General features: G+C 44.6%; 1 protein-coding gene across 4 annotated transcripts in view; it reads right to left on the bottom strand.

The window, feature by feature from the left end:
* Positions 1-8,801: 8,801 nt before the first annotated feature.
* The window catches only part of RBAK (RB associated KRAB zinc finger), a 68,876-nt gene continuing 50,443 nt past the window's right edge, over positions 8,802-27,234 (bottom strand). For 3 of the 4 annotated variants that reach the window (XM_054545650.2, XM_054545651.2, XM_063725899.1), the window contains 6 exons: positions 24,451-24,577; positions 24,093-24,188; positions 11,832-18,327; positions 9,795-10,792; positions 9,498-9,633; positions 8,802-9,101 (listed from right to left, as the gene is read on the bottom strand). In XM_054545650.2, the coding sequence (XP_054401625.1) occupies positions 16,418-18,327; positions 24,093-24,188; positions 24,451-24,577 (2,133 nt within the window). In that variant the 3' untranslated portion in view covers positions 8,802-9,101; positions 9,498-9,633; positions 9,795-10,792; positions 11,832-16,417. Of the gene's footprint in view, positions 9,102-9,497; positions 9,634-9,794; positions 10,793-11,831; positions 18,328-24,092; positions 24,189-24,450; positions 24,608-27,234 lie in introns of those variants that run through there. The other variant, XM_063725898.1, reaches the window with a different exon arrangement.

Below are 27,234 nucleotides of genomic sequence, written 5' to 3'. Positions count from 1 at the left end.
TTGTAGAGACAGGGGCGGGGTCTTGCTATGTTGCCCAGGGTGGTCTTGAACTTCTGGCCTCACGAGTTCTTCCCACCTTGTCCTCCCAAACTGCTGGGATTACAGGCATGTGCCACCATGCTGGGCCATGGCGGGGGGATTTTAAGTTACAGATTCAATTTCTTGTGTCAGTTTCAGTAATTTTCTAGAAAGTTGTTGGTTTTATCCACATATTTAAATTCATTGGCATGGCCAGGCACGGTGACTCACACTTGTAATCCCAGCACTTTGGGAGGCTGAGGTGGGTACATCACTTGAGGTCAGGGGTTGAAGACCAGTCTGGCCAACATGGTGAAACCCCGTCTCTACTAAAAATACAAAAATTAGCCAGGCGCGGTGGCACACGCCTGTAGTCCCAGATACTCAGGAGGCTGAGGTGGGAGGATTGGTTGAACCCAGGAGGTAGAGGTTGCAGTGAGCCGAGACCATGCCACCGCACTCCAGCCTGGGCGACAGAGCTAGACTCTATCTCAAAAAAAAAATAAATAAATAAATAAAATAAAAGCAAATTAACAAATAAAAAATAAATTGACATAGAATGTTGATAATGTCTTATAGGCTCTGCAATAATGTCTCACTTTTCCCCTTCCTAATGGACCGGAGGTGAGGACAGAGGCTGGCATTCCAGGCAGTGGAACAGTGTGAGCCAAGCTCTAGCACAAATGCTGGAACGGCATCTGGCCCTGCTCGTCTGGGGGTTTAGGCAAACACTGGGGATGCAGAGGAGGGTCCCAGTGCCAGGTCCTGCGGATACCTGATGGGCATTCACCTGGTGGTAGAAGTAGCTGCCATGTGATTGGGTGGTTTTATCAGCCTGGGGTCACAGAGACAACCAAAGTGCCACCTAAGCCACACTGTTGCGCAGCTGTCACATCTGCAGCCTCTCCTTGCACCATTCAGGGTCCCCCCTCGCTCCTGATGTCTGCACTACGCACATTCACCCAGGCCCAGTGCAGGCTGCTGCTCCACCAGCCACACCCGCCCCGCCTGAGCTCAGCTGATTGTCCCAGCCCTGCCTACCCATCACTCCCAGCCCTGCCATCCGCACAGTTCTGCCCTCTCTGAGGCCTCCAACTCAGGCCTCCCCATTTTTTTTTTTTTTTTTTTTTTTTTTTTTTTGAGATGGAGTCTCGTGCTGTCGCCCAGGCTGGAGTGCAGTGGTGCTATCTCGGCTCACTGCAAGCTCTGCCTCCCGGGTTCACACCATTCTCTGGCCTTAGCCTCCCGAGTAGCTGGGACTACAGGTGCCCGCCAACACGCCCGGCTAATTTTTTGTATTTTTAGTAGAGACGGGGTTTCCCTGTGTCAGCCAGGATTGTCTCAATCTCCTGACCTCGTGATCTGCCCGCCTTGGCCTCCCAAAGTGCTGGGATTACAGGAGTGAGCCACTGCGCCTGGCCCGCATTTTTTTTTGTTTTGTTTTGTTTAAAGAGATAGAGTCTTGCTCTGTTACCCAGGCTGGAGTGCAGTGGCATGATCATAGCTCACTCTAGCCTCAAACTCCTGGGCTCAAGCAATCCTCCTGCCTCAGCCTCCTGAGTAGCTGGGATTATAGACACAGGTAACAATGCCTAGCTAATTCTTAAATTTTTATGTAGAGATGGGGTCTTGCTTTGTTGCCCAGGCTGGAGTACAGTGGCATAATCATAGCTCACTGCAGCCTCCAACTCCTGGGCTCGAGCAATCCTCCCACCTCAGCCTCCTGAGTAGCTGGGACTGCAGGCCCCTGCCACCACACCAGGCTTAGTATTATTTTTTATAAAGATGGGGTCTTGCTATGTTGCCCAGGCTGGTCTCAAAATGCCTGGACTTAAGCAATCATCCCACCTCAGCCTCCCAAAGTGCTGGGATTACAGGTGTGACCACCATACTTACCCCTTTTCTTTTCTATTTTGAGACTGAGTCTCGCTCTATCACCCAGGCTGGAGTGTAGTGGCACGATCTTGGCTCACTGCAACCTCTGCCTCCCAAGTTCAAGCAATTCTCCTGTCTCAGCCTCCGAGTAGCTGGGATTACAGGCACCCACCACTATGCCCAGCTAATTTTTGTATTTTTGGTAGAGATGGGTTTTCACCATGTTGGCCAGGCTGGTCTTGAACTCTTGACCTCAAATGATCCACCTGCCTTGGCCTCCCAAAGTGCTGGGATTACAGGCGTGAGCCACCACGCCCAGCCTAACCCCTTTTCTAGATCCTCCCACATCTCCCCTGCTCGGCCACTGAGCCTGCTGAAGGCCAGTGTCACCCTGGGCCCGCTCCTCTGGCTTGGCTCAAGTGAAGACCTACCAGACAATGAGCCTGTGGCAGTGTAGAAATGCCCAGCTATGCCCCCAGCTATGCCCAGGACACAGCAGGAGGAGAAGGTGTCATCACTTTAACCACAAAGCTTTAAGAAATAGTGGTTTTAGGCCGGGCATGGTGGCTCACAGCTGTAATCCCAGCACTTTGGGAGGCCAAGGCAGGCAAATCACTTGAAGTCAGGAGTTCGAGACCAGCCTGGCCAACATGGTGAGACTCCGTCTCTACTAAAAATAGAAAAATTAGCTGGGCATGGTGGCTCACACCTGTAATCCCAGCTACTCGGGAGGCTAAGTCAGGAGAGTCACTTGAACCTGGGAGACGGAGGTTGCAGTGAGCTGAGATTATGCCACTGTACTCCAGCCTGGGTGATAGAGTGAGACCCTGTCAAAAGAAAGAAAGGAAAGAAAGGAAGAAAGGAATGAAAGAAAGAAAAGAAAGAAAAAGAAAGGAAAGAAAGGAAAGGAGGAAAGGAAAAAAAGGAAAGAAAGAAAGGAAAGAAAGGAAGAAAGGAAAGAGAAAGGAAAGAAAGGAAGGAAAGAAAATAAAGAAAGAAAGGTTGTAAGCTGGGTGCGCCTGTAATCCCAACACTCTGGCAAGCCGAGGCAGGTGGATTGCTTGAACCCAGGAGCTCCAGGCCAGCCTGGGCAATGTGACAAAACCCTGACTCTATTGAAAAGAATTGTAAAGAAATAGTGGTTCTTTACCTCCCAACAGAGAACAATGTGCTCCTGTGAGTAGTCAATTTATTTTTATTTACTTATTTTTTTTGAGACAGTCTTGCTCTGTCAGCCAGGATGGAGTGCAGTGGTGCGATCTCGGCTGACTGCAACCTCCGTCTCCCGGGTTCAAGCGATTCTCCTGCCTCAGCCTCCCGAGTAGCTAGGATGACAGGCGTCTGCCACCACGCCTGGCTAATTTTTGTATTTTTAGTAGAGATAGGGTTTCACCATGTTGGCCAGGCTGGTCTCGAACTCCTGACTTCAGATGGTCCGCACGCCTCGGCCTCCCAAAGTGTTGGGATTACAGGCATGAGCCACCATTCCCAGCCCCACTTATTTTCAATCATTGCCAACTTACCCATCTATCCATGAGTGTAAATTTCACTTTCCAGCCTTTGAACAACAGGACTCTAGCATTTTACGCAGTCCCACATGATCACCATTGGAGGCAATAGTAAAGTGGAAACGGGCTGGAGTGTCTGGCAACAGCCTCTCTGCATAGCGTCTGACAGACACAGCCACCTGCGTGCTTGTCCTCGGTGGGAGAAAAAGCCTTCGAGAACTGAACGCCTGCCAAGCTGAGCGTCGTGTGACACAGCAGGAACTACGGCCCATTTCTGCCGACAGGAGCTTGTGAAAGTGTTTATGGAAAAGAAAAGCAATCATTTTCGTGCACACACACACTTGTATGCAGAAGACAGCCCATCCTGGGTTTGCGGCTACAATAGTCAAATGCTGTTTCTGGAAACTATTGGTCAGGACTTTTCAGTTAAAACGGAAAACAGGGCTGGGTGTAGTGCCTCACGCCTGCAATCCCAGCATTTTGGGAGGCCAAGGTGGGCAGATCACTTGAGGCCAGGAGTTTGAGCCAGTCTGGGGCAACATACGAGACCCCCGCCTCAAAAAAAAAAAAAAAAAGAAAAAAAAATTTTTTTTTAAAAGATTAGCCAAGGGTGGTGGCGCATGCCTGTAGTCTCAGCTACTTGGGAGACTGACGCAAGAGGATCACTTGAGCCCAGGAGTTTAAGGCTGCAGTGAGCCATGATTGTACCACTGCACTCCAGCCTGGGCGACAGAGCCAGACTCTGTTGAGAGAAACAGGGAAAGGAAAAGGGAGGAGGAGAAGGAGAAAAGAAAACACTTTGGGAGGCTGAGGCGGGTGGATCACTTGAGGTCAGGAGTTCGAGACAAGCCTGGCCAACATGATGAAACCCCATCTCTACTGAAAATACAAAAATTAGCCTGTAATCCCAGCTACTCAGGAGGCTGAGACAGGATAATTGCTTGAACCTGGAAGGTGGAGGTTGCAGTGAGCTAGGATCACGCCACTGCACTCCAGCCTGGCGATAGAGCAAGACTTCGTCTCAAAAAAAGAAAAGAAAAAAGAGAAAAGAAAAGGAGAGAAGAGAAAGAGGAGAAAGGAGAAAAAGAGAGGGAGAGAGAGAAAGAAAGAGAGTGAGAAAGAAAAAGAAACAAAGATAGAAAAAGAGAAGAGAAAGAGAAAGAAAAAGAGAAAGAGAAGTAAAAAGAAGAGAAAGAAAAAGAAAAAGAGAAAGTAAAAAAAGAGAGGCCGGGCGCCCGGTGGCTCACGCCTGTAATCCCAGCACTTTGGGAGGCCAAGGCGGGCAGATCATGAGGTCAGGAGATCAAGACCATCCTGACCAACATGGGGAAACCCCTCTCTACTAAAAATACAAAAAATTAGCTGGGCGTGGTGGTGGGTGCCTGTGGTCCCAGCTGCTCCGGAGGCTGAGGCAGGAGAATGGCGTGAATCCGGGAAGCAGAGCTTGCAGTGAGTGGAGATCGCGCCACCACACTCCAGCCTGGGCGACAGAGTGAGATTCCATCTCCAAAAAAAAAAAGAAAATGGGAAGGGAAGAAAAGGAAGGAGGAAGGGAGGAAGGAAGAAAAGGAAGGAAGAAGGGAGGAAAGGAAGGAGGAAGGGAGGGAGGGAGGGAGGGAAGGAAAGGCAGAGAAAGAAAGGAGGCCAGGTGCGGTGGCTCACGCCTGTAATCTCAGCATTTTGGGAGGCTGAGGTGGGTGGATTACCTGAGATTGGGAGTTCGAGACCAGCCTGGCCAACATGGAGAAACCCCGTCTCTACTAAAACTACAAAATTAGCTGGGCATGGTTGCATATGCCTGTAATCCTAGCTACTCAGGAAGCTGAGGCAGGAAAATCGCTTGAACCTGGGAGGTGGAGGTTGCAGTGAGCTGAGATTGCACCATTGCACTCCAGCCTGGGCAACAAGAGCGAAACTCTGTCTCAAAAAAGAAAAAGAAGAGAAAGAAAGAAAAGGAAAGGAAACTCCTGTGAACTGATTTTCATGACGCAGGTGTTGGCCCGAAGGTTTCAGTGTGGTCAGCAGCTGTGGGTGTGTTGGGTTTGGGGGCGGGGGGTTGACGGGATAAGGAACAGGTGGGCTACATCACAATCAACCACTTGGGAGAGGAAGCTTTACCTGAGCTAAAGACGATGGGATACAACCGGGTCTCAATTTATATCAGGCCTAAAAACAGAATGCCAATTAGCAACCATACGAAGCAAATAGACAACACCAGGAGATGCCAGACCTCAAGGCAGCTCCCCTAAATTGCATCCCTCTTTGGGCACTGTGCCGTGGCAGAGCGGCCAGGCAGGAGGCCAGGGCAGACCTGCAGGGTGAGGCATGCCACACAGAGAGAGCAAAGGCTACGCCACTCTCAGTGTAGCTCTGGGGGTGCAGGGGCAGCGGCAGTGACAACCTCCCAGGCGTGATGATGGGCAGGGACGATCGGGGGGGCGCCTCCACCCACTCTCCATTCTCCATAGTGCAGAGGGAACCTGGCCCAGTTTCTCACGGAGACTGAGGGGACCGGGAGGAACAGACAAGGATCTGAAAAGGCTGCAGGGTCCCTTCCGGGCGGGGCTCCGAGCACAGAGCTGGCTTTGCTAGTTGACTGAGGTCTGATGGATATAGTAAACTGCATCCATTTAACTGTGTGGTTTCAATGAGTTTTGACATAGATATGTACACCTGTGAAACCGTCGCCACAAAGAAGATGGGCCAATCACCCCCTGTATTAGTCTGTTTTCATGTTGCTATAAAGAAATACCCAAGACTGGGTAATTTATAAATGAAAGAGGCTTAATTGACTCACGGTTCACATGGCTGGGAGATCTCAGGAAATTTACAGTCATAGCAGAAGGCGGAGCGAACACCTTCTTCACCAGAGTGGGTGGGAGGAACTGGCACTTATAAAACCATCAGATCTCGTGAGGACTCCCTATCACGAGAACGGCACGGAGGAAGCCACACTGATGACTCAACCACCTCCCACCTCCCACCACCACCTCCCACCCCTGACACCTGGGGATTACGATTCAGATTACAATTTGAGATGAGATTTGGGTGTGGACACAGCCCAACCATATCACCCCCAGAAGCTTCCCTGTGCCCCTGTCACCCCATCCTTTCCCACCCTCATCCCCAGGCAATCTCGGATCTGCTGTCAGTGTAGATTCCAGTTTTTTTTTGAGACAGGGTCTCACTCTATTGCCCAGGCTGGAGCACAGAGGTGCAATCACAGCTCACTGCAGCCTCAACCTCCTGGGCTCAAGCGATCCTCCCACCTCAGCCCCCTGAATAGGGACTACAGGAGCACACCATCACACCCCGTTAATTAATTAATTATTATTATTTTTGAGACAGAGTCTCACTCTGTTGCCCAGTCTGGATCTTGGCTCACTGCAACCTCCCCCTCCGAGGTTCAAGCGATTCTCCTGCCTCAGTCTCCCGAGTAGCTGGGATTACAGGTGCGCACCACAATGCCTGGCTAATTTTTTTGTATTTTTAGAAGAGACAGAGTTTCACCGTGTTGGTCAGGCTGGTCTTGAACCCCTGACCTCAATCCACCCACCTTAGCCTCCCAAAGTGCTGGGAGTACAGGTGTGAGCCATTGTGCCTGGCCTGCGATTTTGCCTTTTCTAGGATTTCATCAAGGATAGAATTATATGCAGTATTTGGCAGGGCGCGGTGGCTCACGCTTGTAATCCCAGCACTTTGGGAGGCTGAGGCGGGCGGATCACGAGGTCGGGAGATCGAGACCATCCTGGCTAACACGGTGAAACCCCGTCTCTACTAAAAATACAAAAAAAATTAGCCGGGCGCGGTGGCAGGCGCCTGTAGTGTCAGCTACTCGGGAGGCTGAGGCAGGAGAATGGCCAGGAGGCGGAACTCTCAGTGAGCCGAGATCGCGCCACTGCACTCCAGCCTGGGGCGACAGAGCGAGACTCCGTCTCAAAAAAAAAAAAAAAAGAATTATATGCAGTATTTTTTAGTGGCTTTTTTTTTTCAGAATATGTTTCTGAGACCCATTCATGTTGCATGTATCAGTAATTATTTTTATTGCTGATGAACATTCCCTCATGAGGCTATATCATGGTGTTTATCCATTCTACCTGTTGCTATTTGGGTTGTTTCTAAAATTCGGCAATTATAAATCAAGCTGCCATGAGCATTTGTGTACAAGTGTTTGTGAGGCGCGTGCTTTCATGCCTCTTGGGTAAGTGCCCAGGCCATGGAATGGCTGGGTCATAGGCAGGTATGGGTTTAACATTTTAAGAAACCACCTGCTGGGTGGGGTGGCTCACGCTTGTAATCCCAGCACTTTGAGAGGCCGAGGTGGGCGGATCACCTGAGGTCAGGAGCTCGAGACCAGCCTAACCAATATGATGAAACCCCTGTTTCTACTAAAAATACAAAAATTAGCTGGGCATGGTGGCACACGCCTACAATCTCAGCTACTCAGGAGGCTGAGGCAGGAGAATCACTTGAACCTGGGAGGCAGAGGTTGCAGTGAGCCGAGATTGTGCCATTGCACTCCAGCCTGGGCAACAAGAGCAAAACTCTGTCTCAAAAAAAAAGAAAAAAAAAAAAAAAGCCCACCAGGGCTGGTATTTTTGAAGTCATTAAAACAGAAAGTAACAAGGGTGGCTCCAGCATGTGCTGTTACTGAGGCTGAGGCCAGGAGGCTCAGTGTGGTGAGCAGTGCTCCGTGGGAGAGTAGGACTAGACACGCTTGCTGTGCCCAAGTCCGTCAGCATGCTCCTCTGAGATCTCAGGGGGCCTTGAGTAAGAGCCGAGTGCCCCACCATTGGAGAGGTTAGGGACCAGCAAATGGGACACCCACAGGCTGCAGCATCTAGAGGTGACAGAGTCAGGGGCAGAGTGTTCAGACAGGGCTACAAGTGACAGTTAAGGACAGAGCACAGAGTGGCTGCAGATGACAGGTCAGGGACCAGGTGCACAGATGGAGCTGCAGGGACCGGAAGCACAGGCAAGGCTGCAGGTGACAGGTCAGGGACGGAGTGCACAGACAGGGCTGCAGGTGACAGGGACCTAGTGTACAAACCCAGTGCAGGTGATGGACTGGGTGCACAGCTGGGGCTGCAGGTGACAGTCAGGGACCCGGTGGACAAATAGGACTGCAGGTGACATTGAGGGATCGAGTACACATGTGGGGCTTCAGGTGACATGGGCAGACTGAGTGCAGAGAAGGGTCTGGGGACGTCAGCATCAGGGACTGGAGGACACAGCTGCTTCGTCAGAAGACAGAGACAGTGCCTGAATAGGAACACGGGGCCCAGAGAACTCAACCAGTGCAGGTGCCTCCTGGAGACAGGGCCAGGCCTGGAGCTGGGAGGAACCCAGAACAGCCTGGCCTACCAGGCACGGGCCCATCCCAAAAGGAAACAGCACTGCTAGCTAAGAAAGAAGTTTATTATTTCTAATAAATGGATGTAGGGGTGGGGTCTGGAGAGGGCACACGGCCGTCCCCTGCCAATGCGTTGAGGCCCACACTCCTTGGGAGTGGACAGGGAAAGCCCCATGTTCCCCGGAGCCTGTCGCCGTGGCCTGCTGCCCTGGACGCCTCTCACGGAGCCGCAGGTCTTCCTCCCCGGCTTTCTGGTCGCATGGCCACCACAGCCCCATCAATACAGCCAGAGTCCGGGGCCAGGTGTGAGTCTGCCTGCAGCTCTCCGTCTCCGCCAGCCTCGACTCCTGGGGAAGGGGATAAAGGGGGGCTTCCTGGTGCTGGCTAGAAAGGGTGATGCTCTCCAGCCAGGCAGCCCCCTGGTCCTCTGTGCTGTCGCTGTTCCTGGGGGGGGGGGGGTGGGGGAATCGGGGACGCTGTCCTTGTCCCGCAGCAGGTGCCCTGGGGGTTCCAGGTGTGTGGTCGGCCTCGAAGCCAAGGGGCCCAGCAGCCCACCCCATGTTCTCCACCCTCTGACCCTCGGGGCCCCACCAGTCATCCTCCCACCCCTGTCTGGTCCCCTGTCCTCATCTTTCTGTCTCCTCTATGCCTTTCTCTGGGTCCCTGACTTCCTCTCTTCCCGTCCATCCCCCCGCCCCCAGTCCCCTTCCCCCCCCTCCACTCCAGCATGGGGCGGTTGAAACCTTGGAGCAGGTTCTGAAGGCCTTCCTGGGTGTTAGCATCCGGGAGGGGAGCGGCCTTGGCGGTGGGGACCGGGGCGACCGGGAGCAGCAGCAGCAGCAGCAACAGCAGGGGCCACATGGCCTGCGGGCAGGGCGGCTGTCGGGGGACAAGGTGGGCGTTAGAGGCCCCGCCCCCTCTTCACGCCCTTTCCTCTCTGCCCTCTCGCTTCTGCGTGCCAGGCTTGCACGTCCAGCACCCTTCACCTGCCCCCACGGCCCGCCTATGTCTCCCGAGCAGCCCTGAGTTAGCCCACAGACCAGTCACCGGTCTCCGGCTCCCCAGGGATTGTTAGATCCGGACAGTTGTGCCCCAGAGCTGCCCTGGAGCTCGGACGCCTCCACAAGCCTGAGCCGCGCCCCCGCGTGCTGGCCACGCCCTCGAGCCCGAGCCACGCCCACCCACTGTTAACGCTTCACCCAAGCACCTACGCAATGACCACGCCCTAGTACATAGCCACACCCATTCTCGGCCACGCCCCCAGAGTCACCAAAGTCTCCACTCACCAGCCACGCCCCCACTGCAGAAGACCACGCCCCTGAGCACGGCCCTGGAGACCCACGCGGGCCTGGCCCTCTTCAGTGATCCCCAGTCCAGCCCCAGTGCAACAGCCCAGGTCCCCGAGTTGAGCCTGGGCTCAGCATCCGGGCCAGCCTCTGCCAACCTCAGCATGGAACACAGTCGTTTCCGGTCCCTCACGCTGGTTCATTCTCCATTCTTCTTGAACATACGGGGAATATTCATAGTAGCTGTTTTAATGTCCTGATCACTAATTCCATCATCTATGCCATTTCTGGGTCTTTGTTACTTTTCTACTCATTATGGGTTCTGTTTTTCCGCTTCTTTGCATGCCTATTTTTTTGTTTTTGTGTTTTTGAGATAGGGTCTCACTGTTGCCTGAGCTGGAATGCAGTGGCATGATCATAGCTCACTGTCGCCTCAAATTCCTGGGCTCAAGCGATCCTCCCATCTCGGCCTCCTGAGTAGCTGGAACCACAGGTACACGCAGCCATGCCCAGCTAATTTTTAAAATTATCTTTTGTAGAGACGGAGTCTCACTATGTTGCCCAGGCAGGTCTTGAACCGCGGCCTCAAGAGATCCTCCTACCTCAGTCTCCCAAACATTACCAAAATATTCTTATTTCTTTGAGAATCTTTAGCATAGGTGGTGCAGTTTGTTCTTTGGTGACTGAGTTCCTCAAATGTCTGGTTATTTTTGCCACAACTCATTTTCTCCAGGGAAGTGCTGCAATCTTGCCTGGAAAGAAAAAATAATCACATAGCTACTTCCTGGTACGGGAGGTTAACCCCATTTCTGCTTTTTAGAAGCGGTTTATACAGGATGTTGGCCGGGCTCAGTGGCTCACACCTGTAATCCCAGCACTTTGGGAGGCCAAGGCGGGTGGATCACCTGAGGTCAGCAGTTTGAGACCAGCCTGGTCAACATGGTGAAACCCCGTCTCTACTAAAAATACAAAAATTAGGGCCGGGAACAGTGGCTCACGCCTGTAATCCCAGCACTTTGGGAGGCCGAGGCGGGAAGATCACGAGGTCAAGAGATCGAGACCATCCTGGCTAACATGGTGGAACCCCATCTCTACTAAAAATACAAAAAATAAGCCGGGCGTGGTGGCAGGCGCCTGTAGTCCCAGCTACTTGGGAGGCTGAGGCGGGAGAATGGCATGAACCTGGGAGGCGCAGCTTGCGGTGAGCCGAGATTGAGCCACTGCACTCCAGCCTGGGTGACAGAGCAAAACTCCATCTCAAAAAACAAAAACAAACAACACACACACACACACACACACACAATAAATAGAGATAGGGCCTGGCTGTGTTGCCCAGGCTGGTCTTGAACTCCTCAGCTCAAGATCCTCCCACCTCAGCCTCCCAAAGTGCTGGGATTACAGGTGTGCCTGGCCTGCTTCCCTTCTTTGAAGAGCCTAGCATCTTCATATCTGGACATAATTTGGGATGGAATAAGGAACAGTGGGTGAATTTTTGGCCTCAGGTATAAAGAAGTAGTCTTGCATTTATGTCTTTTGCCATAATTTAGAGACAACTGAAAAGTTCACCAACCTCAAGCCAAGCACCAGCAAATATGGGCGTGGGTGGAGAAAATCTCCTGTGAAATGGGCACTTCCGGTGGGGGTGAAGGGCGAGCCCCTGCCTTGCTTGAATACTGACTGGTGGTTCTGGCCAAAGGAGTGTGACAGCAAAGGGAGCCATTGTGGGGGAATCACACCCCCAAGTCCCAACCAACTCCCAGATTCCCCCTCCTTCAGCAAAGCATTAGTCACCTGTTCACACTTCAGCTTAACCCTCAATGAGTAAGGTGGAATGAAAAGCACATGGCCGGGCAAGGTGGCTCACTCCTGGAATCAATCCCAGGACTTTGGGCGGCCGAGTTGGATGGACCACTTGAGCCCAGGAGTTTGAGTCCAGCAACACAGCAAGACCCCGTCTCTACGAAAAAAACAACAAAAAAAATAAATTAGCCAGGTGTGGTGGCATGCACCTGTAGTCCCAGCTACTCAGGAGGCTGAGATGGGAGGATTATTTGAGCCTAGAAAGTCGGGGCTGCAGTGAGCTGTGATTGCACCACTGCACTGCAGGCTGTGGTGAGAACCAGACTCTAAAAATAAAAGAAAGAAAAACAAAAAACAAATGCCTTCCCACCAAAAAAAAAAAAAAAAAAATGAGGCATGCAGTCTATGCCATCCAATGTCACGTCCTTCTTGCTGTGCTTTTACAAGCTCAGCCAGCCCTCACCCAGAGTGCTTTTTTATCCCAATGGTGCAAAGTCTTGGTGCCCCGTTTCTTTCACTCACTTACATCTGTGCTGTTAACTGTGTATCTGACATTTGCTCAAAGGTTTAGCTGAATACTTTTTAAATAATTTTCCATCAAATCAAACTCAGCATTATATTCATTCACTGCCAAGAAAGGTCACCCCTATGGTAAAAGTTAAGATGAATCCCGAATTCAGAAATGCAAAAAACAATTTGTTTAGGGAAATATGAAATGTTACACATTAGCTTCTTTATTGAAGAGGCAGCTCAGACCTATTTATATATGCAAAAGTATAGGATGACAAAGTATGTAATGACTCTTTAACCTTCCCAAATATTTCACTTAAAATATACATTATGCTAAGCCTTAAGGACAGCGTAGGAAATCTTAGTAGTTGCCATCAAAATTACTATAAACATGTATTTCCTGCACAGAATTATGCAAAATCTGCCATTTAATTCCTGTTATGCAGCATATTCATACACATCTAGAAAAATATGATTAGAGTGATGAGCGACACAAATGTTAGCCATTTGTGATTTTAGAAAAAACTTTTATGGAAAGTGTAACACACATGCAGAAAAATACACATATCTTAAGTGCACAGCTCAGAACACACTCAAATATTTAGCACCTAGGTTTAGAAACAGATTATTCCCAGCACCAGATAAATGCCCCTTCAGCCTTGGCCAAGGGTAACCGCTATCCTGATTTTGAACCACGTATACAAGTTTTGCCCATCTTTATAATTTATATAGAAGGAATCATACAGCATGTTGGCTTTTGTGTCTGGAGTCTTTCATTCAGCAAGGTTTGTTAAATTCAACTGTTATTGCACGGACTTCTAGTTCATTCATGCTCACTGTTTTACAGTATTCCATGGAAATATGCCACTTCTTTATTCACTCCATTGCACATGTGCCTTAAGATAGTTCTGTTTTGTGCAGTTTTATGCTATAAATATTCTAGTACATGTCCTTTGGTGGACAGACACATGCATTTTTGCTGGGTTTGGATAAAACAGTATACATATGCTTGGCTTTAAGTGCCAGCTTTCAAAAATGGTTTTATCGATGAGCAATTCCACCAGTAGAGTACAGTTCCTCTTGCTTACATCCTTGCCAAAACGTGATGCTTTTTCATGCTTTTCATCTTAACCATTTCCATGGATGGGTAGCAGTGCTACATGTTTTAAATTTCCATTTCCCTGATTACTAATAAAGCTAACATATCTTTTCATGCTTATTGGCCGTCTGGATATCCTCTAAAGTGAGTGGATATCCTCTAAAGTCTTTTGCCTTTTCCAGTTTCCCCCTTGTTGATTTGTAGGTGCTCTTTACATATTCGAGATCAGGGACCAGAAAACTATGAGTGCAGACCAAATCCAGACTGCCACCTGGGATTGTGAATGGTTTTACTGGGAAGCAGCCATGCTCATTTTTTTTTAATGCATGGTGTACGGATGCTTTCACACAATAGCAAAGATGAGCAGTTGTGACAAAGCCAAAAATTTTCACCATCTGTTGCCTTGCTAAAAAGTTTGCCAACACTTTTGCTATACTCAGTGCTGTTGTCACATACATGAACTGCAAATATCTTCTCCTCCCCATGGTTTCCTATTCATTTTCTTACTGGTGGTCTTTCTGATAAATAGAAGTTCTCAAATTTAATATTAAGTTCTAATTTTATGGGTTAATACTTTTTGGGTCTCAATAAACCTTTGCTTACTCCAAGATTACAAACTGTCCTAAGATTTCTTTGTAAAGCTTTCATATTTCATATTCAGATCTGCAATCCACCTCCAAATAACTTTTTTTTAAATTAAAAAATTTAATTGGCAAAGTACATTTACTGGAAAGAACACCCTTTCCCCCACTACACTTCAATGTCACCTTTCTCAAAAGTCAGGTATTGGTACACATGTGGGTCTACTTTTGAATCTGTATGCTGTTCCACTAGTCAGTTTTTTCATCCTTGTGCCAAAATAACACCTTCATTATTTCTATGGCTTTATAACAGGTCTTGATATTTAGAAATTTCAATCCTCTCTGTCCATTCTACAGGGTAGCCTTGACAATTATTGGCCTTTTGAATATGCATATGAATGAATTCTAGAATTAGCTTGTTAATTTACATTAAAGAACTTGCTAGGATTTTAAGGTTGCAATGAATTTAGGAAAAAGCAATAGTTTTGAGATTGTCCTGGAATCCTATCCCTCTCCTCCTTTGTAATTTTCTTTTCTGGATACAGTTCTTCAAAGCATATTAACTCATTTTCTCCCCCTAGGCACTTGAGGGATCTTTTAAGTGGCATTGCTTTTCAAAATTTCATTTTCCATGTTTTTTGCTGGTATATCATAAAATGCTTTTTGCATAAATTTTATGCAGGGAACTTACCAAATTTACTCACGGCATCTGCAAATAGAGATTTATATTCTTTTTCGTTTTTAAAGTTTTACTTCTTTTCTAATCTCTATGCCTTTTGTTTGTTTCTTGCATTAGTTTTCTGGTTAGGTCCTTCTGAACAATGCTGAATAAAATCATTGACAGCAGATATCCTTGTCTTATTTTTATAATCTTAGGAGAAATGTTCACTATTTCATCATTAAGCATACTGTTTGTTGTAGTTTAAGTCTCCTTATGCAATTAAGGAAGTCCCTTTCAATCCATCATTTGCTAAGATCATAAACGAACATTAATTTTACCACAAGAATGTTCTGCATGCCAGATTACTTTTCTACAGGTGGTGTATAATAGCAACTGACTTGTGAATATTAAGCCACCTTTGCATTCCTGGAACACAATCTATTTGATTACCATTTTACCTTTTCCCAGAACAAATCCATCTTTGTTTTGTTTACCCAGTATCAGGTCATATGACCACTATAAAACAAGTTACTGGCAAAGAGAATGAAATCATTATTATTTTGACTAATCAGGATTCCCCTGTGTCACGTGAAGAAGCGGTAGGTACCTAAACTGTTCCAGCAAGAAATGGAGCGAGGACATTAAGTTAATTGATCAAAAAATATCTGCTAGAAACTTGAATCAATTTGTTCTGAAATACTGGGAAAAAGGAGAATGCACAAAACAATGACACTGTATTTGTATCAAACAGAAGTTTGTGAATAAAATTTATAAATTATAAAATATTGGCACTAGGCACACTCAAACCTATGGGTTAAAACAAGGGTGGTGTGAGAACTGGGGATATTTTAGAGTATGGGCAGTATGCTGTTCTCTTTCACTGAAATAGACTTAAACAATTCCAAATTATGTATGTATAGTTTATCAAAATAGTCTTTAGAAAATCTTATCTTACTCAGATGCAGTTGAAAACTTTACAAAACCACTGCCTCCTCTACTAATGAGGCATTTGTTAAAAACCCATTTGTAAATTCCTCTAAATAGAAAACTAGGTATTTTACCATTTTATACCTATTAAATATTATCTCGCCAACAATATGTCCTGTCTTAATACATTTTGCCATCCTAATACTCAAATAAGAAAACTGCCTCTTCACAAGTCGTCCAATTCCAAACTTGCATAGAATTACCATTAGATTGCATTTTTAAGACATGATAAAAAACGGCCATATACTTATGTAATGCTACTGTCCTCATGATCAACTCCTGACAATTTAAAAACTTCATTTTATACAATGAAGATTTATTCAGAGCTTATAGCCTCTGAGATCTTTCCTATAAACACCTGATTTTACATTAAAAATATGGCTTTTAGAACAAATTTCCAAGACAATATATTTTCCACATTCACCATATTGACAGATTTTGCCTTTGTATGATTCCCTGATATGTAAATACAATTTGAATCCAAAATAAATATTAAATATTTATAAAACTTCACTCCTGCATAAATTAGTGTCCGATGAGTTGTATGATCTTACTGAAGGCTTTGCTTCTTGTTACATTCTTCGGGATTCTTCTCTGTGAAAATTTGGATTAAAATGACTCTAACGCCTAAATGCTTCTCACCATTCAGGAACACGAACTCTCAGATAAATGCTTTGACTTCCTATTGGATTTCCCATATTCATTATATTCAGAGTTTTCTAAAAATTGAGATCTGACTTCAGAGATTTTCCACATCAAGTACGTTCATATTTCCTCTTCTATGAATTCTCTGATGGCTATTGAAGGCTGATCTGTGGTGGAATTTTTTCCCACATTCATTACATTCATAGGGTTTCTCTCCTGAATGAGTTCTATAGTGTACAGTGAGGTATGACTTCTGAGAAAAGACTTTCCCACATTCATTACATTCATAGGGTTTCTCTCCTGAATGGCTTCTGTAGTGGACAGTGAGGTTTGACATCCGAGAGAAGACTTTTCCACATTTACTACATTCATAGGGTTTCTCTCCTGAATGAATTCGATGATGTATGGTGAGATATGATTTCTGAGAGAAGAATTTTCCACATTCATAACATTCATAGGGTTTCTCACCTGTGTGTACTCTTTGATGTCTGAAGAGGGATGAATTATGGGAAAAGGTTTTCCCACATTCACTACATCCGTAAGGTTTCTCTTCTGAATGACTTCTATAATGTTCAGTAAAGTATGACAACTCAGTGAATAACTTTCCACATACATTACATTCATAGGATTTCTCCCCTTTTGGAAGTGGCTGGTGCCCATTGAAGGCTGAATTTACAAGGAAGGTTTTCCCACATTCATTACATTCATAGGGTTTCTCTCCTAAATGAGCTGTATGATGGTCAGTGAGATATGACAACTGAGAGAACTTTCCACATTCACTACATTCATGGGATTTCTCTTCTGTGTGTACTTTCCGATGTCTAATGAAGGCTGAATTTAAATTGAAGGTTTTGCCACATTCATTACATTCATAGGGTTTCTCTTCTAAATGACTTCTATAATGTATAGTGAGGTATGACACCCGAGAAAAGAATTTCCCACACTCGCTACACTGATAGGGCTTCTCTCCTGTGTGTGTTCTCTGATGTGTAATCAGAGTAGACTTTCGGTAGTAGGATTTCCCACATTCATTACATTTATAAAGCTTCTCCCCTGTGTGAGTTCTCTGATGGTCACTGAGAGCGGACTTGCGGGAGAAGGATTTCCCACATTCGTTACATGGATAGGGCCTCTCTCCTGAATGATTCCTCTGGTGTAGGGTGAGATGTGTCTTTTGGCAGAAGGTTTTCCCACATTCGCTACATTCGTAGGGTTTCTCTCCTGAATGAGTTCTTAGGTGTTGAGTGAGGTGTAACTTCTGACAAAAGGTTTTCCCACATTCATTACATTTATAGGGCTTTTCCTCTAAGTGTGATCTCCGATGTACAGTGAGGGTTCCCTTTTGGCTGAAGGATTTCCCACACACATTACATTCATAAGGTTTCTCTCCTGTGTGAGCCCTCTGGTGGATGATGAATTTTGACTTTTTACAAAAGGATTTTCCACATTCACTGCATTCAAAGGGCTTCATTTCCATTTGTGATCTCTGATATGCATTAAAATTTGACATCTGTATGAAGTCTGGTCCAGAATCATTCCACTCATAGGGCTTCTCCCCTATGTAAGCTCTCTTATGAGCAATAAAAACAGCCTCATTGTTTAAGGCTTCCATGCATTCGTTATATTCAAAGGGTTTCTCCAAAATATTAATTTTCTGAAGAATATTTTCTTCATTTTGAGAATAGGTGTCCTCATTTTGATTAAATTCATACATTTTCTCTCCATGATATGTTTTCCCACATTCATTACACTCATCAGGTTTTGTCCTGGCATAGCTTCCATCACTACTAATTAATTCTGAAATAGATTCTAAATTCTTTCCACATGAGACACAATTATGAGCTATTATGCTTGAAGGAACAAGGCTTGTTTCCATGTAAATTTGACTAAATGTATTCTCTTTCTCTTCAGTCAGGGTTTTGCTGTTGATACAAGCAGCTTGCCTTGAATGTTTGTCTTCGTTTTCTTGGATTCTCTCTATCAGGTCATCAACTTTCCAGACTTCTAAAAAGGAAAAATAGTAAACAAACTTTGTAAATCTGAACACACTAGCTATGGAAAGGTACTGGTATTCAAGAGCCCCCACTGTGGGGTTGACTCTGGCTTTAGAGCCAATTTCCATAAATAAAAATAATTACAAATGCATAGTTCTCTTTTTCCTTTGATTTGTAATACAAAACATAAACACACACACACACACACACACACACACACACACACACACACACGGTGAAAAAATTAAGGTGAGATAGTGGTAGAAAATAGAAGAGTAAATTCATATTGAATACAGGTAACTTTGTTGCTTTACAAATATTATGTTTCGAACTTTGGTAGAAAAGGTGAAATACAACCAAATGATGAGCAGAGAAGTGGTTGAAAGTGCACCAGATCCATGCAAAGATGGGAGGACTTAGATCAAATGGGATCAGGAGGAACAAAAACAGGTGCTAGGTCTCCATGCAAAGGAAACACTCCATTATGGATTACATTTGGGAGACATCTATTACAATTTATATTAAACTGCAAGATATTGCTTCATATCAAGACTACGATGGTGGCATCCCCACTAGCCTAGACCCTTCCAAAATCCATGCCTTACTAGTCTGCATATAAATGCAAATAAACATTCTGAATGCTCTGATTTCTTTATGTTTACAGAGAGGATTCACATTCATCTGGAGGAGAGATCCAGGCATGTGAACGTCCAAAAGAAACATAAGATAGACCAGAAGACAAAGTATCTTTTTTTTTTTAGATGGAGTCTTGCTCTGTCACCCAGGCTGGAGTACAATGGCATAATCTTGGTTCACTGCAACCTCCACTTCCCAGGCTCAAGCGATTCTTCTGCCTCAGCCTCCCAAGTAGCTGGGATTACAGGCACACGCCACCGTACCCGGCTAATTTTTGTATTTTTAGTAGAGACAAGGTTTCACCATGTTGCCCAGGCTGGTCTTGAACTCCTGACCTCAGGTGATCCACCCGCCTCAGCCTCCCAAAGTGCTGGGATTACAAGCATGAGCCACTTTGGCTGGCCAGGGAATATCTTAAAAATAAGATCATGCTGGGCATGGTGGCTCAGGCCTGTAATCCTAGCACTTTGGGAGGCCAAGGTGGGTGGATTGCCTGAGCTCTGGAGCTTGAGACAAGCCTGGGCAACATGCAAAACCCTGTCCCTACTAAAAAAAAAAAAAAAAAAAGAAGAAGAAGAAAAAGAAAAACTAAACAAAACAAAAAACCCAAGATCAGATAGTTGAAGTGTTTTGAAAGTCATATTTAATACTAGCTAACCTTCTTAGCCGTTAAATTCTGCTTTCCCTGCTTGCACAATATAGCACAGTGGTTAAGAGCATGACCACCAGAGCAGGACAAGTCAGTTCAAACCCCCAACAATTTACTAACTAGGGCACTTGGTCAAGTTACGTAACTGTGATGCAGTTTCACTCATCTGAAATATGAATATGAGTGCCTAAATCATAGGGTTGTCAAAGGACTGAATTAGTACATGTAAACTGCTTAGAACAGTTTATAACATAAAACAAATGCTCATTAAGTTGAGCCATTAATTTTCTTTCAATTTGCTGACTTAAATTTCCTAAAACCAGTCATGTCTCTGTATAATTATTTTACTTAATTCTGAATACAAACAAGAGTTCCCAAACTCCTGGGTTTCATTTGGTGTAAAATCTTATATCTCAGATTCCTAAAGCTGCCCCTATGATGTACTTTTATTTTTATGTATCTTAAAAACTTTTGGATCCACTAAACTATTGTTAGCTGCTATCACCCACATTCAATGCAACCCTGATGGTACTCTGCTCAGAAATCTACATCTCTGAGCTCCAGCATCCCAAACACCAACAGAAGAAACAGGTTATTAACGATATTTTTCACTACTTGGATTCACAATATATATCCAAGCTAGCATTCCATTAATCTGCCAACATCTTCTGCTCCTGGAAGCCTAGGCTATGCCTTGCTTATTCTCAGCCACAAGTCTGTGCTCGTGATCTTCCCCACTCAATTTGACTTCTGGTGTTGGCTATACTCAAAATCTATCTATACTTTGGGGGAAACTTGAAGACATTTATCAAATCTCTTTCCAGTTCATTGAATCTCTTCCCCTTACATTTTAAAATAGCTTCTTAAAGTTGCACAATGTGCATTGGAGTATAAATTTTCCATGTGAAAGCTGAATTTTAAAATAGTTCATGCAGCTATGATCTTATTTCCTAACCAAAACCTATGCCCCTGGAAAGTATTCATATTTTCTTTGAATCTCTCTGAATAGAAATTAAAGTAGTTCCTAATCTGATGGGTGCTTACAGGTTCTAATCTAACCCCTATCTGTTTTATCAGAATCCATGGTTCAGAATAAATGATCTCTCAATGGATTAATGATAAAGATCTTTCTTTTACCTAGCTCCTTGGTAAGTCAATAAAAACCTACTGAATGCCTACTGTATGTTGCATTATCAAAATTAAAAAGAAAATTAAAAAGGTCTTTCCTATTTGGAGGATTATAATTCAGGTAGAAGAAGCTCAAGCAACAAATATATGCACCTACCTATCAGAGCATATAATCATTTAGAGCATATATTCCTATCAAAGCATAGAATCACAGAGCATATACTCCTATCAGAACTTATATTCAGAGCATATAATCCTATCAGAGCATATACTCATAGAGCATACATTCCTATCACAGTATATAATCCTATCAGAACATATAATCTTTGAATATATAATCCTATCAGAGCTTATAGAGCATACACTCCTATCAGAGCATATAATCTTAGAATATAGAATCCTATCAGAGCATATACTCACAGAGCACATAATCCTATTAGAGCTTATACTCATAGAGCATACACTCCTATCAGAGCATATAATCTTAGCATATATAATCCTATCGATCATATAATCACAGAGCATATAATCCTATCAGAGCTTATACTCATAGAGTATACACTCCTATCAGAGCACATACTCCTATCAGAGCATATAATCTTAGAGCATATAATCCTATCAGAGTGTATAATCATATCAGAGTATATAATCATATCTAACTTTTTGTGGTAACAATCGCTGAGTGGAATAGATAGTAAGAGAAGGAAAAGACTGGTGGTCAATGAATCATGAAGGAAACTTCAAGGAGTCAACCTTTTAAGCTCAAATGTAAAGGATAAAGTTCTAAAGTTTATTGCTCAACAATGCAAATACAGTTAACATTACTGTATACTTAAAAATGGGTATGATGGTAAATTGTATGTTATGTGTTTTTTTTTGTTTTTTGTTTTTTGTTTTTTTTTGAGATGGAGTCTTGCTCTGTCACCCAGGCTGGAGTGCAGTGGCGTGATCTCGGCTCACTGCAAGCTCTGTCCCCTGGGTTCATGCCATTCTCCTGCCTCAGCCTCCTAAGTAGCTGGGACTACAGGTGCCAGCCACCACGCCTGGCTAATTTTTTTGTATTTTTAGTAGAGACGGGGTTTCACCGTGTTCACCAGGATGGTCTCGATCTCCTGACCTCATGACCTGTCCGCCTCGGCCTCCCAAAGTGCTGGGGTTACAGACGTGAGCCACTGCGCCCGGCCAAGTTACGTGTTTTTTTAACCACAATTTAAAATTAAATGAAGGGGGCCGGGTACAGTGGCTCACGCCTGTAATCCCAGCACTTTGGGAAGCTGAGGCAGGTAGATCACAAGGGTCTAGGCTAGTGGGGCAGTTCACTCTGTTGAACTCCTGGCCAACAGACTGAAACCCCGTCTGTACTAAAAATACACAAATAGGCCAGGTGTGATGGTGCATGCCTGTAATCCCAGCTACTCAGGAGGCTGCAGCACAAGAATCACTTGAACCTGGGAGGCAGAGTGTATCATGAGCCAAGATTGCGCCACTGCACTCCAGCCTCAGTGACACAGTGAGACTCTGTCTTAATAAATAAATAGGCTGGGCACAGTGGCTCAGGCCTGTAATCCCAGCACTATGAGAGGCCGAGGAAGGTGGATCACAAGGTCAGGAGTCAGAGACCAGCCTGACCAATATGGGGAAACCCTGTCTCTACTAAAAATATAAAAATTAGCCAGACATGGTGGCATGTGCCTGTAATCCCAGCTACTTTGGGAGGCTAAGGCAGGAGAATCACTTGAACTTGGGAGGCAGAGGCTGCAGTGAGCCGAGATTGTGCCATTGCACTCTAGCCTGGGCGACAAGAGTGAGACTCCATCTCAAAATGGAAGGAAGGAAGGAATGAAGGAAGGGAGGGAGGGAGGAGAGAAGAAAGGGAGGGAAACTATGTATTATCTGGGCAAGTAAAATGCAGATGAAGGAAAAGGACAATGATCATTTGAATGGAAGATGGATCCACTGTAATCCAGGTATGGGAGAATACTGAACACTAACGTCAAAAGAAACAGAATGTGCTGACGATCTGCAAGGCATTTCACAAAAGACAAAGAACACAAACCATCGAGAGAAGACTAGCACAGTCAAATACTGGGAGGTGAGGAAGGTAGACAGAATTCATGATTTTGGAATGTGCACAGTTTATCATCAGACATTCTGAGAAAGAAGGAAGTGAACTATCTCCCTGGTACTGCTATGTTGTCAAGTAAAATATTCAACTAGACTCCAGGTTAAAAGTGTCAGATATATGAATTTGGACGCAACTTGCAAAAATACACAGGAAAAAAGGTCTTAGAAGTTGAGATTAGATAAACTCTTTTAAGGGATACAAAGAAAACCAAAAAAGTGGAAAACAGGTTCTAGGGGGACACTCCTGAAAAGGCAAGAAAAGGAACCGACATTCACTTATGAAACTCACACTTCCTGAATGTCTACTATGGACATAGCATGATTCCAGTTATGGGGAAGGGGAAATGAACACACAGATGGGTCATAAATGAGCACTGGGGAAAGAGATGAAGGCTGAGGGAGTGCTATAGTGTCACATCAACTGAGCATGGACTTTGGGAAATAATGTACACCACAAGCTGTGACTCAATTCACAAGCATAGGTGGAGGACGAGGTTTTGGTATCTGAATGCCTGAAGAAGTAAATAAAATTGAGGGCAGAAAATAAGTCCAAGGTATTTTTAAAGCAAGGAAGGAAAGAAAATGGAAGATAGAATGAATATAAAAGTCTCAAGTTACTTTTTATGTCAGACTTCTGAATGCCCCAAAACAAAACAATTCTGTAAGGCCAGGTGCCTCAGGACTGTAATCTTAGCACTTTGGGAGGCTGAGGTGGGCGGATAACTTGAGGCCAGGAGTTCAAGACCAGTGTGGTCAACATGGTGAAACCCTGTGTCTACTAAAAATACAAAAATTAGCCAGGTTTGGTGGCAAGCGCCTGTAATCCCAGCTACTCGGGAGGCTGAGGAAGGAGAATCGCTTGAACTTGAGAGGTGGTGGTTGCAGTGAGCTGAGATCATACCACTGCACACCAGCCTGGGTGATGAACAAGACTCTGTCTCCAAAACAAACAAACAAACAAACAACCCACAAAAATTCTGTAATGGCAAGGGAGTAAATAAGTTACCGACAGTGCTGGAGAAAGAGGAAGTAAATGGGTCCCCTGTACAGGTTAGAATGAAAAAATCCCTACCAATGTAAATCAAATGTAAAATCAACAAAAGAGTTTAGGGAAGGAAAGTGATATTTGGGGGTTGGGAGGTGTTACTGAGGGTACCGAATACATATAAACAACTCTTTAGTCACTCCCAAAGGTTTGGGATGAGCGTTTTTTAACATTTGATACTCTACTAACTTACCTGGACTATGCTGACATGGAAATTCACCTTCCATTATCCACGGCTCCTCTCCCTGCTCCAACTTAATGATGACGTTTGGCTTGGTGATATCATACCCTGTTAATGGGAAAAGAAGAAGGACTTGGGCAAGCTGCTTGGCTTCAGAATCTCCGAAGTACAAGATGTTGCCACCTCACAGGCTGCATAACAGAAGTGCTCCATTTTTTACCTTATCAAAGTTAGAACCTTTCAATGAAGAATAATATAAACACTCCAGCTAGTGCCCACAAGGAATTAAATGGTGTCATCACTTATTTCTTCAAACTCAAGGATAAAACCCCATTCAACTGAGAGCATTCAGAAAGCAAGCCATCCTCACCCACAGAAACTAGATGGCTGTAGTTCTCCAACATCACATCCCTGTATGTTATCTTCTCATCAGGGTCCAGCTGCTGCCACTCCTCCTGGGTGAAATCCACAGCCACATCTTTGAATGACACGGGCCCCTGTAACAGCAACATGATCAGAATTGGGAGATATGGAAAAGGGATAGGGGGATAACATTTTACAAAGCTCACTGGTAAAGTTAACCATGAACATTGTATACCTTATTTTATGTTACAGATTATGGAAGGGAAATAATATTGGAAATCATATTGGAAACACATATCCTTTGGGGTCATATATATATATAAAATATATATATATATTACCCCCACAAAAATAAAAACCCAAAACACAACTGAGCTCCTATTTTGCAACTGAACTGAGTTTTGGGGATATAAGATGAGTAAAACACCATGCCTGCTCTCAAAAAGTGGACAACCTATTAAGGAGATAAACACATAAACAAACACAAGCATTTCACTCCTTGTCACTTCTTTTAGTCTTCCTTGCTGCCAGACCCTCCCCTTCTCCTGGACCTCTTCATGTTGGAGTGCCCACCACTCAGTTCCTGGTCTTCTTCGTCCTAACTCACTGCTCTGGGGCTCTCACCTAGTTTCAGCTCTTTGTTCTTTTGGCTCTTTTATTCTCATAGTCAGTGGCCTCTGGCTATCTGCATGGCTGAGTTTTATCTCAAACATCTCAATCTTGCAGCAATAAATATTGGTTAAATGAATGAATGCCCAAAGCTGTTATTAGGGTAATGCAGACAAGGTGCAGAATGATTTAACAAAAGAGGATCAAATTATTTTAATTTTATGCCATCAGATTAGGCTTCACAGACTCAGTTAACTCGGAGTCTTTAAAGATGAACTGTGTATTCTATGGGATGAAGGGGAAGAAGAATATGATGAGGTGTAAAAAGTACCAATGGCAAACAGGAAGCAGCTTCAATTTTTAAGAGGTTGGGGCTGGGCATGGTGACTCATGCCTATAATCCAAGCACTTTGGGAGGCCGAGATGGGAAGATCGTTTGGGCTCAGGAGTTCGAGACCAGCTTGGGCAACACAGTAAGACCTCATCTCTGCTAAAAATAGATTAAAAAAAAAAATTGGCTGGGCATCATGGCACATGCCTGTAGTTCTAGCTACTTGGGAAGCTAAGGCAGGAGGATTGCTTGAGCCTGAGAGGTCAAGGCTGCAGTAAGCTGTGAATGCAACACTGCACTCCAGCCTAGGCAACAGAGTGAGACCTTGTCTCAAGAAAGAAAAGAAAAAGAAAAACTCCTGGGCTCCAACAATCCACCTGCCTTGGCCTCCCAAAGTGTTGGGATTACAGGCTTGAGTCAGCATGCCCCGCCCAAACTTGTAATTTAGAAAAAGGAAGTGCCCAGTAAGCATGTTGCATTATCCTATTATTTATAAAGAATATTTCAACAAGGGGTTCAAATCCAGTGATACAGCTAGGACCATGTAGATCCCAAGAGATAGCAGAGGCAGAGCCGCTAGGCTGTGGGCTGAGAAACTAAAGCAGAACATACAAGCTTATCCACAGGCAAGCCACAGGAGCTGATAAAATCACCAAAAGAGAGTAATAACCTTCTGGGTTAAGTTAGTCCAGAAGGCAAGGAGGTGGAGAGGTTACAACACTGATCAACCAATCAATAACATAAAATTACATGCCAATACCACTTACATCAATACAAATACCCAAAATGAAACATAACCAAACAAAATCCAGTACCAGATTAAAAATATAATATACAATAGCCATATGAGACTCATTCCAATAATATAGACTAGTTTAATATTTGGAAATCTATTAATATGATAAGCCACTATAACACAGCAAAGAAGAAAAATCTCGTATCCATGAAGATACTTGAAAAATCTTGACAGAAAAAGCTGATTTAAAAAAACTAAAGAAAATAGAAACTGATGGATACTTCATTAACATCAATATTATGTATATACACAAATATAAATATTGCACCCTAATACGCAACAGCACGTATGATATATATGTGACATATGTATTTCAATTACACACAAGCACATATATGCAGTTTGCGTGTATACACACACACACACACACACACACACTTATGCCTCAGTCTTCTCAGTCCAAAAGTCAGGATTTTACTTGACAGGAAAAAACTACATACCTTCCCACTAAGATCAAGAACAAGGTATTAATAAAACGCTCATTATCTACAATTAGAGAAGAGAAAACAATTAGAGGAATATAACTAAGAAAAAGTAAAAGTGTTCGGGCATGGTAGCTCACGCCTGTAATCTCAACACTTTGGGAGGCCGAGGTGGGCAGATCACCTGAGGTCAGGAGTTCGAGACCAGCCTGGTCATCATGGTGAAACCCCATCTCTATTAAAAATCCAAAAAAAAAAAAAAAATTTGTTGTATTATTAAGGTCAACTTAATAATACAAAGATATCAGTTACTCTAAATTACTTTATAAATATGCAATCCTAATAAAAATACCAAAAAGCTTTTTCCTGGAACTAGATAAGCTGACACTACAGTTCATATGTGGTGGAAGAAAATCAAAAACAGGTCAGGGAAAAACACCATTTGGACATGGACAAAACTGGATCCAGGCCAGGTGCGGTGGCTCATGCCTGTAATCCCAGCACTCTGGAAAGCTGAGGCAGAAGGATTGCTTGAGGCCAGGAGTTTAAGACCAGCCTTGGCAACATAGCAGGACCCTGTCTCTACAAAGAAAAAAATATATATATTAGAAAAAATATATATAGAGAGACATG

Source organism: Pongo abelii, chromosome 6, assembly GCF_028885655.2.
Source record: "Pongo abelii isolate AG06213 chromosome 6, NHGRI_mPonAbe1-v2.0_pri, whole genome shotgun sequence".
NCBI classification, from domain to species: Eukaryota; Metazoa; Chordata; class Mammalia; order Primates; family Hominidae; genus Pongo; species Pongo abelii.
Note: the sequence above shows the minus strand (reverse complement) of the source record. Positions and strands in the feature narration are given on the sequence as shown.